The following is a 13855-nucleotide window of genomic DNA, read 5'->3' as shown; positions in this document are numbered from 1 at the left end:
TTAAGTGTAATTTTGCATTTGAGCTAGAACATCATTCAAAGCCTAATTTTATTAAAACAATGTCTGCTTTCTATTAGTATTTAATTTCGACTCTCTTTGCATAGACCCTCAAACATGAGTAATTTATAGATCCAAATTATACCGACGAATATTGACAGTGAAACCTCATTATTATTAGTAAGATTGGAGATTGTTAGCTTCATAAGAAATGTTCTTCTTATCAACAGTGTTCTACCTACCATCACTCCCATATCTCGTCGTACAAAGACAGAGAATCCACCTCACAAAAATGGTGGTTTCTGATTTTATTTCGGTATGGATCAATACGCATCAGGTCGTAACTCCTGATCGTAACTCCCAATCACAAATTATCTTTAAAGTGAATATTGTCTAGATAAATCTTTAAGGAAATATAATTAATGTAAAAAAAATTAAAATACAATTCATCGATTATGATCGATTCACAATATTAAAAAAATTTACATTATCTTTACATACAGAAATTAAAGTCGTCCCATAAAAGACAAATGCCATTATCCATTAACATTGAAAAAAATCACTTTAAAAAAGTACATTTTCACCTTATGGAGGCGTAGGGTCAAAAGTGGGAGAGCCATCGATTGTTCCTCTCATAATAATAGGCATCAAAATCTTGAGCGTTATAGATACATCATATTTTCACCTTATAGACTACATTTTTTTGGGGGGTGTAAATAGACTATAGTTTTTTAAATGTGTTTCTCGGTATCCAAGTCATGTAACCTGGAATTTTGCCTCCCGACATGGAAGACAATTAGTATAATTTAGTGTTGTAGCTCTCAGAATTAAATTTTATTAAAGCTAAGATAAATTGAGACCGTCCTTATAACTCAATTGATAGCGACAATATATTATTGTATATAAGCATTGGAACTATGATATCTATACCATTCAGTTAGCTAATTTCTTACAGTGTCCATGATTTTAAATTTTAGCTTTACTTGTGTTGTAGATCGAAACTATGATATCTAGGATTTTTTATTTTAATTTTATAATTTACTGATATCTTGATACATCAAGTGCATATGCTACTTAAAGCATAATATGAAAAGCTCATATGGTATTGGTAGTAGGTGTAGTTGCTTACAAAGAAATTAATCTTTTTAAATCATGCAATCGCCCTTCCCATTTTTGATGAAAATATCATCTCTCATTTCTTCTTTTCCCCAAGATTTTTGTGTGAAATTGTCAATAAATAAATTGTGTGAAATGGAAAAATAAAAAGAAAGCTAGATCTTGGGCATGCATTGATCATGGATTTTAAACTTCAAATATATCCACAAAAGGTTAAGCAATAGCTTTTAATTTATTTTTATCAAGACTCTTTAAGTTAGACTCTAACTATTTCAAGAGAAATTAGGGAGGGAAATTAGTGACGGAAAAAATGAAATCTTTTAAAAATTACTTCATCGCAAAATTTAGTAACAAAATTAGAGAGCGATTTCACGTTTTTGCTCGCTAAATTTCCCTCACTAATTTTTATTTTTTTTAGTGTAGTTAAATTAAACTTTGACTTATTGGAGTTAGTCAAGTGAATCTTATTAAAGTCTAACTAACTTGAATCAAATTAATGAATAATATAAAGAATTATTTTTCTAGACACCTATAATTTATTCACACGCATCCCTATCTTTACCTATCAAATTTCTTTTCTTCCCTTTTCTCCAAAATGGGTCTACAATATTTGTTTATGTTTCTTTTTCTCCTTGGATTTGCACAATCACAATCTACTACTATACATCCTTTTAACCATACTGATTTACAAGCAGCAATAGGTGACATGAGAGCAAAAATTTTCTATGGATTTGCAATGCTTTTGCAGATGCTAAATGGAACATCACAACCAATTAGGGAGTTAACTTTTTTTATGCCAGGTGATAGAGAATTGTCTGCCTCAGCTATTTCAGCTAATGGAATTGAAGATTTCATACTAAGTCATGCAATTCCTATGCCATTAGTCTTCAATGATTTATCTCATTTTCCAACTGGTACTCTTGTTCCTTCAGGAATGAGCTCCAAAATGATGAGGATGATCATAACCGTGGTAGAGGAGAGTTCTTTGTTAATAATGCGCAAATTGTTTCGGCTAATATTTGTTTGAGCTCTATCATCAAATGTCATGGAGTTGATGCATTGATTGAATATGATTGATTGATATATATACTTATGAAATATATTTAATTACATTATGTAATGTTCCAATATCATAAAGGAATGTTATGTTGCTTGTTTCAAACTCTCTAGCTGAAATAAAGCCATTACTTTGATGATTGAAATTCGATGGCTACATACATATTGCAGTGTAATTTACAAAATTGCATATGATACCAATGTATTAATTTCATTTAATAAAAAAAAATTGTTTTTTTATTCCGTCTCTTATTATAAAACTCTTTTACAAAATTCGTAGGTATTAAAATAGGGAACTTCTACGGTACACTCACAAAATGAGGTGTACCGGTACTCCTACTTCTTAATTATATAAATGAACGATCATTTTTTATGTATTAAATAGCTATTTGTCAATATTTATATTTTATAGAACAACATTTCATAAGAAAAACATCATTTAATTGTTTATAAGAATCATAGTAACTTTTTTTACATATTATCATAAAAAATAATGAATGTTCTCAATTATGAGTGATAAAAATTTAAAAAAATAAAAAATTATTTCGTTGACACTTTTGATGAATAAGATTTAGTTACTATAATTATAAATGATAAAAAAAAAATATTTTTCTTCAAAAAACAACTCATTTAACTATGAATTTAAAGAGTGAGTGTACCGGTACACTCAAATATAGTGGGTGTACCATAAAATTTGCCATTAAAATAACAAACTTTAATGATAAATTTGTAAAAAAAAAAAAATGTTTTACCTTTCCATAATTACATGTACAATTATTGATATCGAGAGAGAAAATAAATTTATGTTTCACAATTGTAAATTAAGAAGAAATATTTTTGCAAAGAAAATATTAATGAATATGAAAGTTTGAAAACAGTCTTTAAATTAAAGAGCAAAGAAACATGATTAAAGACAGATGGAATAACAAAAATAATTTTGTCTAACATATTTTAAAGCAGTATTAAAAAAATCCGTTAGTTTTGCAACACTAACATATTAGAATTTAGGTGGTTGGACTTTGTGAGGTTATCTCATGTCCAAACATACAGAAAAGACAATTTTGGACTCATTGCACTTTGAAGACATCTTCATTGTTGTATTTTTTTGTAAATCAGTTTGCATGAAAACCGTTTACTTGTTTACAGGGATTTGTTCTTGCATGCATTCTTTTTTATTTTTGCTTTTGTTTTTACATTTGAACTTTCTTCTTCCTTCATTATTTTTGGAGTCATCTCATCAACTGTGGTTTGTGGAAATTTCCTTTATGAGCCATTTCCATGTCCATATCAACTTAATCAAAAGGTTACCATTTTATAACAACAAAAAAAATTGCAATAGGGGTAGGGCACATTATCACTAGTACTAGATTACCAAAATTATGCAAACCCTATATTCCATTTCCCTTTTTTTAGGAAAAATAAAATAATTAATTACCAAGTAGATTGGTGAAAAGTTGTAAAGGACTAATATTCCTAACCAAAAATACACTACAACTAGATTATAAACCAAACCAACAAAAAAGAAACCAAAAACTAACCAAGAAAATAACATATGGTTAATACATATTTTGTGACATAAATTTTTTAAAACAACCCTCTTGTTCATGCCATTTAAGGCCATATCATTTAATCTTTTCTTAATACTATATTAGACAAATAGTGATAATAGATGCTAAATTAATTGAAACAATATTTGACAAGACTTTACTTGCTTCCCAACGAACTCTGGATTACCAGAGCCCTAGCTTCCCTTAGGAAGAAGACGGCGATTAAGACAAAAAAAAGGGATAGCTAACTTGACTATATGATGATACATTTGTGCCACTGCCAAGCCACCACATAAAGAGGCTATTGTGTCACAATCACTACTCACTAAAGAAGCTAAATCATTAGACAATTATATATATGGATTCTTTTACAGGTGAAGAGAAGTGTCAACACCAGAATCAGAGGGAGAGTCACAATCATGACCATTCTTCCATGAAGTCTGCAAGTTTTTTGTATAATTTGTGGTGCATAAGTTCATTGAAACTGGACTCTTCATACTTGTATAGTAGTCGTCTTGTTGTGATGTTGTTGGCCAAAGAGAAAGAGAAACATGAGGTGGTGAAGACTTTGATGGTATGATCAATTCATGGTTGGAAGAAAACAACCTTGTTGATTGATCATAATCATAACTAGGAATGGTATTTGAATTGAATTGTTTTGGTTCATTGAGCATTTTCTTTAGCTCTCTCTCTTCTCTCATTTCTTTTACTCTTTCCAATTGTCTAAACCTCTCTTGTAGAAGTGCAATGGAAGAGTGAACAACAATAGTAGGGTCATGGTTTTCCCTTCCCATTATATGTTTGTGGTAGTTTTAAGAAAGCATGAGTTATATAGTTGAGTATTTATAGGGTGATGGAAAATAGTGTAAATATAGAATATGGTTAAGATTATATAGTTTAATGTAAAAAAAAAAAGTTACTTTATGTAACATGATGAAATTTAAAATGATTTAAATAAGGGAATGAGAATCGGCAGGTAGGATGCAAAGTCCAAAAAGAAGATGTTGATTGGGCAATATCTAAGGAGTGTATGTGGGGGAAGAAGGCACGAGCATATCTCTGCATTTTTTATGTACTAAGAGGCTAAAGCAATCCTAAAGCAGAAAAGGACTAGAAGAAATGGACAAAGGAATGTAGGAAGTAGCACATGGAAGGGTGTGTTTGGAGGAATAATAAGTCTGAGTGATGCTCTGCCAACATGTCCCTTAACCCCTCTTCAACTTTGGAGATAGTGTGTGGTGGAGTCTTTTTTGTGTGCTTTTGTTTTCATGTAAAAAAACTCATTTACTTTTTCCTTTTAGATTTAGTTCTTGAGTTTAAAGCAATATCTTAAAAATGGGACCTAAATAGTTGGTTCAATTTTTTTTGGTTACAAAATAGTTGGTTCAATTGAGAAATAGTTAGTGTGCCGGTTAATTTGATATCATTTTGCTTAGTAGATGTTGTTGGATTCAAATGTGAGAGATTAAGTTCTCCATCAACTATAAATTAAGGATGGCAAGAGCCAACTCGTCTCTGCTCGTCAATAACCCGTTTAAAAATGTGTGGAGTGGGGGTGGTCCAACTAGAGATGTAGGGTTGAAAATCTCACTCCAATCCATTTTATAGTAGACTGACGGGTTGGTAGGTTGACGAGTCAATGTTTTTTTTAATTATTAATTAAAACTTCACATAAACAATGTAAAAATTTATATATTTAAAGTCAATTTAAGGAAATATAAATATATATAACTAATGACTCCACTAAAAATACGAAAATAATCATTCTAACATATAAATTACATCATATAAAAATCTATAATAAATCAATAAGACATTCAAAAATAAAACTTCATGAGTTATCAATTGAATAACTGTTAAAAATATAAGGCTAAAATCACGAAACAAGTGATAAAATTAATTGAATTTTTTCTCCGCTATACGGAGGAGAAAATTGGAAAATTGATTGTGACGACTTATAAATAAAAAGAAGTAAAAATAACATAGAGTTTCTTTTTAATATTAACACAACGGGCCAACCCGACTCGCCCCGTCACCGCCCCATTTTTTAGAGGGTTAGGCGGAGCGGCCACTCAATTAATGACGAGTTCAAAATCTCAACCCACCCCACTAAATATGGCGGGTTAAACTGACCAACCCGACAGGTCCAACCCATTTTGACATCTTTACTAGAAATAAATGAAATCTTGGATATATAAGATAGATAATTCTTATACACCTAATATTTTAGGTTTTTGTTGGAGATTTGACGTCTTTTTCTTTTGTGATCCTGAATTATTGATTTGTTGTTACTCTCGACACTCTCTTAGACTCTCCAACATGTGTTTGTTAAAATGTTTTTGGACATAGTACTATAACATTATGAGTTGATAACATAAAAATACATTATCGTTGCATAGTGTTTAAATTTGTTAATTAATTATATAATTTCTATCTAATATGATCTTAACTTTTTGCTTTTGTTGGGAGGAGGGAGGAGTTGAGGGCTTGGGGGAAGTATAATAGCAAAAAGACAAGTCTAAGAAGGAGGAATAATCTTGGGAGGTCATCATGCTTTGATTGAATAATTATGTATGACAAAGACAAACATACCAACATTCTTTTCTCTCTCTTAATATCTCTATGCAACTTCTTTGTCATCAAGCATTTGGATGTGAATGGCATGCAGAAATGAAAGCTGCAGATACCACTAATTACTACTTGGTTTGGATGCTTCTTTTATGAACCAAAAGAGCCCCCCCACCTCATGTATTATTTTCTTCACATATATATTTGAAATTTGAAACATAGATTGACTGATTGAGATTAAATTAAGACACAAAGATTAGACAAGGCGTGCATTGTAAAATTTATTATATTTGAATTTCATTAGTCAAAAAATTAGATTGAATGATGTTGGTGGAAGTATATGAGTAATTTTGGCCAATTTAACAACATACAAGCATAAAAAGTTGATGAAGCAATAAGGGTCAAGGGACTACATTTCACAGGTCAAATTATCTGTAACAGTAGCAGTTTTTTGTTGTAGCAGTTAGTAGTGTGTGATTTAGTTAGAGATACATATAACTTGTGTTGCACTATGTCCAATAAGAAACAGGTATTAATTTGGAGCTTAGTTTGAAAGGACTTTATTGCGCGCAACATCAAAAAAAGGGGTTAGGTGATTTCAAATAAAAATAAAAAGTCTTATCGCATAGGAGGAGTATCAAAAATAAATTATTAATGACTATTAGCCAAAAAATTTGTCGTTTGTGTGATCTTTGAAAAATTAATCTCTATATTTGCGTGTGGATTTATTCAACATTGTTACAATAGGTAGAAAGGCATGCAAGTTTCAGCCAATATTACTAATACAAGTCTTGACTTTATTAACCTTATGGAGCTCATTGTTCCATCTAATATCTTAAACTACTATGAAACTACGTGGTAATCCTAACCCTACTATTGATACTTAAGATGAAAGACGTGTATGATGATGTCTAACACATATTGTTATTTGACACCAACACAACGTTGACACATAATTGTGTTCAATTATTTTCTATATCTTAAACTATTACGAGTGTCGATATATCGATGTGAGTGTTGTATCTCTTGCATGAGTGCTTCGTACCAAATCGTATTAAGAACAAGCAAAGTTTATTTTGAAAAAATATGTGAACAAAGTAACAAAACATGCTAACAACGATGTACTTCAATTGGAGTACTTTCTTTCTCCTACTCAACAAGTGGAATTGTCAATCGTGCAACTTTATTTTTCTAACTCGATTAATTACATTATATACTTCTTAATAACTTGAATGGAGCTCATGTTCATGTATGAGTCATTTTTTTAAATGAATTTTTAATTTACCAAAATAAAGATAATTAATGAGACTCATCTAATAAATATTTATTTTATTTTTTTTAATAAACAAAACAACAAATGTCATTAGAAACTCATACGCACAAGTTAAAAAGTCAGAGTTCGAATCCCGATCATCATGTTCAACCTAACAACTTTGACATTTTACCAGTTGAAATTTTATTTTTGGTCGGATGTGTGGGTAGGTGGGGTGTCCTTAGAGAAAGATTTAGTAGATTGTTTGAGTTATCGATGTCCAAATGGGTGTCAGTTTTTTATATGTTCCAGTTAGGGTGAGGGGAGAATGGGGATGCGTGGAAGTGGAGGCGGAGGTTGTTTGCGTGGGAGGAGGAGCAGGTGGTGGATTTATGTTTATTGCTTCAAAATGTGACTAAGCATGTAGATAACGAAGACAGATGGCTATGGACGTTGGAAAAAATCAAATGTTTACTCTGTTCGTAGTACTTACAATTTTTTGACATCTCAGCCTACAGTTGACGTTCTGATGGATGTGAAGTTTCTTTGGCATAAGGATATCCCTATGAAGGTTGTGGTTTTTGCTTTGGCGTCTGTTTCGGAATAGGTTACCAACAAAGGATAACTTATTTCGACGTGGTGCCATAAATCATGACTCTTGCTTGTGTGTTACTAGGTGTGACTCTTTGGAAATTGTCAATCACTTATTTCTTCATTGGTCGTCTTTTGTGTCGGTTTGGAACTACATTCTTCAATGGATTGGTCTTTCTATGGTTCTACCGTTCGTTGCTTGAGATCATTTCAAACAATTCAGTTTTGGGTGCGACATTCATTTTTTAGCGTCATTTGGTTTGCTACTGTGTGGGAAATATAAAAAGAAAGAAATAACAGGATTTTCAATGGTAAAGATTGCTCGATTTTGCGATTAGTGGACAAAATTAAGCTCCTTTCCTTCTCTTGGTTGAAGGAAAAATTTGTTCAATTGATTTTGCATTTTTGTCCAAGAATTTTACCTAAAACTTTGATAAAAATTTACGATGATTGATACATTCAACAACATGATCAATCTAACTTTTAAGTTAAATGTTAAGAAGGGTTCTTTAGAGCATCCACAATGGACACGCCTATTTTTGGGTTCTTAAATGAGTCTCACGTGTACGCATCACTTATTTATAATTTTTTAATAGTAGTATCTAATAAGCACTCAATCACTCAAACTCAGATCTCACACAAAGTTCTTAAATTGGACCCACTAATCAATTGTCAATAACTTTACATCATTATATTTCAATTTTTTATCATTAAAAGAGTGCGGATCCCGCTTTAAAGTGAGGATCTTAAGTAAGACCTCAGGTCTTATAAGACTCTAAAAAATATTCTCCCCATTGAAGGTACAACTTATTGTGTATTCAACTTATTGAATGATTAAAAAACAACTTTTCTACATGAAATTAATTATTATTTCCTTTTTTTAATCCATAATAAGTAAACTTATATAGTTAAGTGTTTATCATGAACAACATTATGTTTACCTACTTATCACTAATTTTAATTAAATCACTCTTAACCATGTTAACGTACAAGTTATTGTCAGCTTGGGGGTGTTTCTCAACACCGGTGAAAACATATAAACCATCTAATTAATAAATGAATACAGTGAGCATAGATTAAAAAATAAATTAAAATTTAAACAAGATTAAATTATTGCCAGAAAAACAATAACGAGTTCACTAAGCTAACACATGCCATGAGCCTTAGTAACTTTATTGATAAGTTCCATTTTTTTTTTTAGGGATGATAAGTTCCATATAATCATTTCCTTCAAAAAAAAAAAAAAAGTTCCATATAAACATAGTTTTTCCTACACTGACACAAGCAAAAAACCCAACATTTCCTCCTCACAAGAACGGTCGAAATAGGTCAATGATCTGTATGTTAAAAATGTTACAAATTTATAGAAATGCAATAATTTATCTAGATATCCAAGCACACAATTATTAACGGATTTGAGTAAGAATACAATAAAAAATAAACAAAGAACATTATAAATAAAACAAAAAAAAAAAAACCTTAATTCGCGTAACAAGAATCTTTTGAACTGAGTTTGAGAATTTGTTTGTATATAAAGCAATTGACAATAAGTTAAAAAATCCTCCTTTCAAAAAAAAAAAAGTTAAAAAATCCTAAATATTAGTCTACTCCTAGACGTTAAAACACTTTATAAATTATTTACTGATATATTTCGATTATTATCGATAGGATCTCTGATATCATAAATCATATGAACCAGTGTAGCCTTATCAACTAGAGCCTAAATGGAAAACAAAAATTAATTGTATAATATTCGTTAGTTAATTGCTAATGACTTTCTTACACGTTAAATGCTTCTTTGTCAGATATTTCCATAATATTAAGAAAAGTTTGATTCGACTCAGGACGTACGAAGAAATCAATACTTCTATGGATAGATCAGATGAATAATTTAGTTTGGCTAATTCATGATCTGGTTTGCGTTTAATTATGTTGTTTTACGTTGTTAGGTTTAATATATGTTTTTGTTGTTGCAGAATCTAATTAAATGGTAGTTTTTAAATTTTATGTGTTCTGATCATAGTTTCCAAGCCTCCCAAATCACAAATTTTAACGCAATTTGGTTGTTTTTTGGATTATATAATCTCAACCGATATCAAGCTTTGGTTCGGATTATATAATCTAAAACGGCCGAAATTTAGACTATGACGTTACAAGCAATGTTTGGACGATTTATTTGAATGTACTTTTGATAGATTTGATTCACTTTATACGTTTCATTTAAACGTAGTTATGATCTAAGACTCTGTCGTGGATATAAATAGTTTTGCATTCTTTTCCAGAATCATTGCAATTCCCATCTTGTTTCATTATTCTCTTTTCTTTCTTACCTTTTCTCCAGAAGAGGTTATGATAGCATGATCAATAGTGACCATTGATACCATCTCCAAAACCATTACGTTGTTTTTATAGAGATGATACAATAGTCAACAAAGACCTTTGATCATCTATTTATAAATTTTCAAATTAATATATTCTCTAAAAATATTAGCAAAGAATGTTCTTGTGAGCTTAGATAAGTTGGTATGGACAATGAATAATATATGCAAGGTCCGGGTTCAAACCCTGGCCACCACAAAAAAAAAAAAATATTAGCAAAGAATAAGTGTGTAAATAGTATCACAAAAACATTTCCATTGCTCAAGCATATTTAACTATGAAGCCCAAGCCCAAAGACAACACAAATGAATCAGAAAGAGAAAGTGAAACAAAACACAGCACAAACAAACACACTGATTCTTCTTCTTCTTCTAGCAGAATCGATCCACAGAGAAAATCGAAAAGATGAACACAGACATAACTGCATCAACAAAACCAGATTACCCAGTCATTGATCGCAACCCACCATTCACCACCGTCGTCGGAAACTTCAACACTCTCGACTACCTCCGTTTCACCACCATCGCCGGCATTTCCGTCACCGTCGGTTATCTTTCCGGTAACCATCTTTCTTCAATTGAATTAATATGAATTTTAAATTAAAAAAATTGTAAATTTTGAAATTGGGGTTTTTTGTGTTTTAGGGATTAAGCCTGGAATTAGAGGACCTTCAATGGTGACTGGTGGATTGATTGGTGTTATGGGTGGATTCATGTATGCTTATCAGAATTCTGCTGGGAGAATCATGGGTTTCTTTCCCAATGATGCTGAGGTAGCTCGTCACAACAAAAAATGATTTTTTTTTTTGTTCATATTCAATGAAGAAAGAAAAAACCCTCTTTTTAATGAGTTGTTGAATAATCAGATTTCTATGTATTGTTGTTGTTATTGTGATGATGATTTTTGAGGGATTATGTGTATCAATTTGGTTAACAAGTTAGTAGATTTCTGTGTTTTGTTTTGTTTTGTGTACTTTTGCATTTTAGGGTAAATGTGTTATGTTTTTAAATAAATGATTCCCTTTGAATGCAACTTCATGAATTCTATGTTGTTTGCTACTTATTAGTAATGGAACAAATCTTGAGTTGGACAATAATAAGTTGTTTTTGGTTTGGTGGAGTGACTGATGAGTGACATTTGTGATGAATAGCTATCTATTATTAGTGTTTCTCACCGTAGAAAACACGCGAATTTACGTCTTTGTGATGAGGTTTTTAGAAGAGATACTATAAGTACTAGTGAGTAACATGTGTAGATATTTAACTATCTATTATTGACATTTCTTACAGCATCAAATGTGCAATTTAACGTCTTTGTGATGCTTCTGATGTGTTGCAGATTCACGTTTGTTGAGTACTTTTGACAAATAGAATTAGAAGAATTACTATATAAGTACACTACTATTTGCATTCTACTTCAAAATTGATACAATACAAGTCTACATTTTGTTTATAGGAATAATAAATTTGTGATTTGCTCTATGCATTTAACTTTGGTGTCTTGGTATTGCATTGTGTCGCTTAGTTTAGGGATATTGAATCTTAAAGCACTTTTTTTTGCAGTGTTATACTGCAATACTAAATGGAACTTCACTTACTGTGTGACTTCATCTCTGATTTTTTGTAAATAGTCTTACTTTGCATTTGCAAATGGTTAATTCCACAATTTGAGTGTGTAGTCACACGGTAACACCAACGTTGCGTCAACTTAGGGTTTGTTTGGAAATGTGCAGGAATAGGATAGCTTTCAATGTGAAGTCAACAAAACCAAAGTTTCCAGTTGTTGCTTTGAGCTTAACTCAAGGTGATATCATGGAAACTATGATTTTCAAGCGCACACTTATTTGTCATTAGACTGATGGGTATAATGGTAGTCTAGGAGTTACTGGTTTTTGTTGCAGAAATAATTGAGTCTTAAGTTCTTAAATTTTGTTTGCCCTTGCCGGAATTATGTGATTGTGTTAAATCTTAAGCTTCTTGTATCATACTTCTTACATTTCCTTCCAATTTGTGATGGCATGGTATGAAAATATGTTGCCAAGTTAGAAATGTTAGTTGTGGCCAATTTCTTATTCCTTTCCCTCCTTGCATTCCCTCTACTGGTGTACCGAAACAGGGATAATCACTGATTATCTTTGTTTATCTGTCTTCCTTCAATATCTTCATACTTGTCATTACTAGGGCGTTAAACCGCCAAAGTTGTTTTGTTCAATAAGTCAGCTTAGAGTTTGAACTTAAGGTTTATTGTCTTGCATTTTGGATTTTGTAATGCTTAACTTGAATCTAGGATTTCGTAAGAATGATGTGTCATATTGTTAGTTTATTACAATTTCAATTTGTTAATACCGAAATGAACTAGATATTGGAGTGTTGAGTGGTTAAGAATGATAACGAGAATGAAAATAAGTGTAGGGAGATAAAGATGTTGCGTTGGATGTGTGGTAAGAATAGATATGATAGAATTAAAAATGACAATGTTAGAGAGAGTTGGGGTGACACATATAGTAGTAAAGATGATGTAAAATAGACTTAGGTGGTTTGGACATGTAGAGAGAAGACCTGTAAATTTTGTATTAAGTAGAGTAGATTAAATGAATGATAGTAGACCACTAGAGTCAGAGAAAGACCTATAAGAGAAACTATTAGAAAAATTTACAAATTAATGAGTTGGATCCTAATATGGTTTATTATAGAATATTATGGCGTACTTTGATCCATGCAGTCAATCCTAATTTAGGTGGTTTGGACATGTAAAGAGAAGATCTGTAAATTTTGTATTGAGAGTGGATCAAATGAATGGTAGTAGACCACTAGAGTCGGAGAAAGACCTATAAAAACTTATAAGAGAAATTATTAGAAAAAAATTTCAAATTAATGAGTTGGATCCTAATGTGGTTCATTATAAAACATTATGGCATACTTTGATCCATGTAGCCAATCCTATTTAGTAGGATAATTTTATTTTTTTTAGGTCTTGGTTGTTGTTGCTGCTTCAATAATTTGAAATTAGGGTCTATGATGCTTGGATAGTTATCGTGTGATAAGGACTGGCAAAGTTTTGTTATTCCAGATAAGATACGGCTTAGGTATGTCAATCAATTTTTTATAATAAAAATAGTTTAATGCATGTAGTAGAATATTCGTAAAGCAATAGGCAAAAAAATTTTTTTAACGAGTTTACCAGTTTTGCCACTCATCTGCTACTGGAAACCTGACCGGCTATCTTTGGTGGAGTCCCTCCTCCCAACTTTTAGAATACTTGTAATGAAATACACATTGATCATTTGTTTAATTTACGTCCTTAGTGAAGTCTCTCCTCCCAAACTTTAGATTACTTGAAATAAAATAGA

At 31.2% G+C, this 13855-nt stretch overlaps 2 protein-coding genes across 2 annotated transcripts; one reads left to right on the top strand and one right to left on the bottom strand.

Moving 5' to 3' along the window:
* Positions 1-4084: 4084 nt before the first annotated feature.
* On the bottom strand, positions 4085-4510 carry LOC11415654 (uncharacterized). Its single transcript, XM_003594226.3, has one exon. The coding sequence runs from the start codon at positions 4508-4510 to the stop codon at positions 4085-4087; it is 426 nt and encodes a 141-aa protein (XP_003594274.1).
* Positions 4511-10819: 6309 nt separating this feature from the next.
* On the top strand, positions 10820-11602 carry LOC11416650 (uncharacterized). The gene is made up of 2 exons (XM_003594225.3): positions 10820-11065; positions 11151-11602. Exons 1-2 carry the CDS (start codon positions 10912-10914, stop codon positions 11300-11302), a joined length of 306 nt encoding a protein of 101 aa, XP_003594273.1. The 5' UTR covers positions 10820-10911; the 3' UTR covers positions 11303-11602.
* Positions 11603-13855: the final 2253 nt, after the last annotated feature.

This window comes from Medicago truncatula, chromosome 2, assembly GCF_003473485.1.
Source record: "Medicago truncatula cultivar Jemalong A17 chromosome 2, MtrunA17r5.0-ANR, whole genome shotgun sequence".
NCBI classification, from domain to species: domain Eukaryota; kingdom Viridiplantae; phylum Streptophyta; class Magnoliopsida; order Fabales; family Fabaceae; genus Medicago; species Medicago truncatula.
Note: the sequence above shows the minus strand (reverse complement) of the source record. Positions and strands in the feature narration are given on the sequence as shown.

Excerpts from the sequence above, each read along its gene's own strand:
- LOC11415654 (XM_003594226.3), bottom strand. The coding sequence starts at position 4,510 with ATGGGAAGGGAAAACCATGACCCTACTATTGTTGTTCACTCTTCCATT.
- LOC11416650 (XM_003594225.3), top strand. The coding sequence starts at position 10,912 with ATGAACACAGACATAACTGCATCAACAAAACCAGATTACCCAGTCATT. Across the intron at positions 11,066-11,150 it reads CACCGTCGGTTATCTTTCCG|GGATTAAGCCTGGAATTAGA; the intron begins GTAACCATCTTT and ends TTTGTGTTTTAG.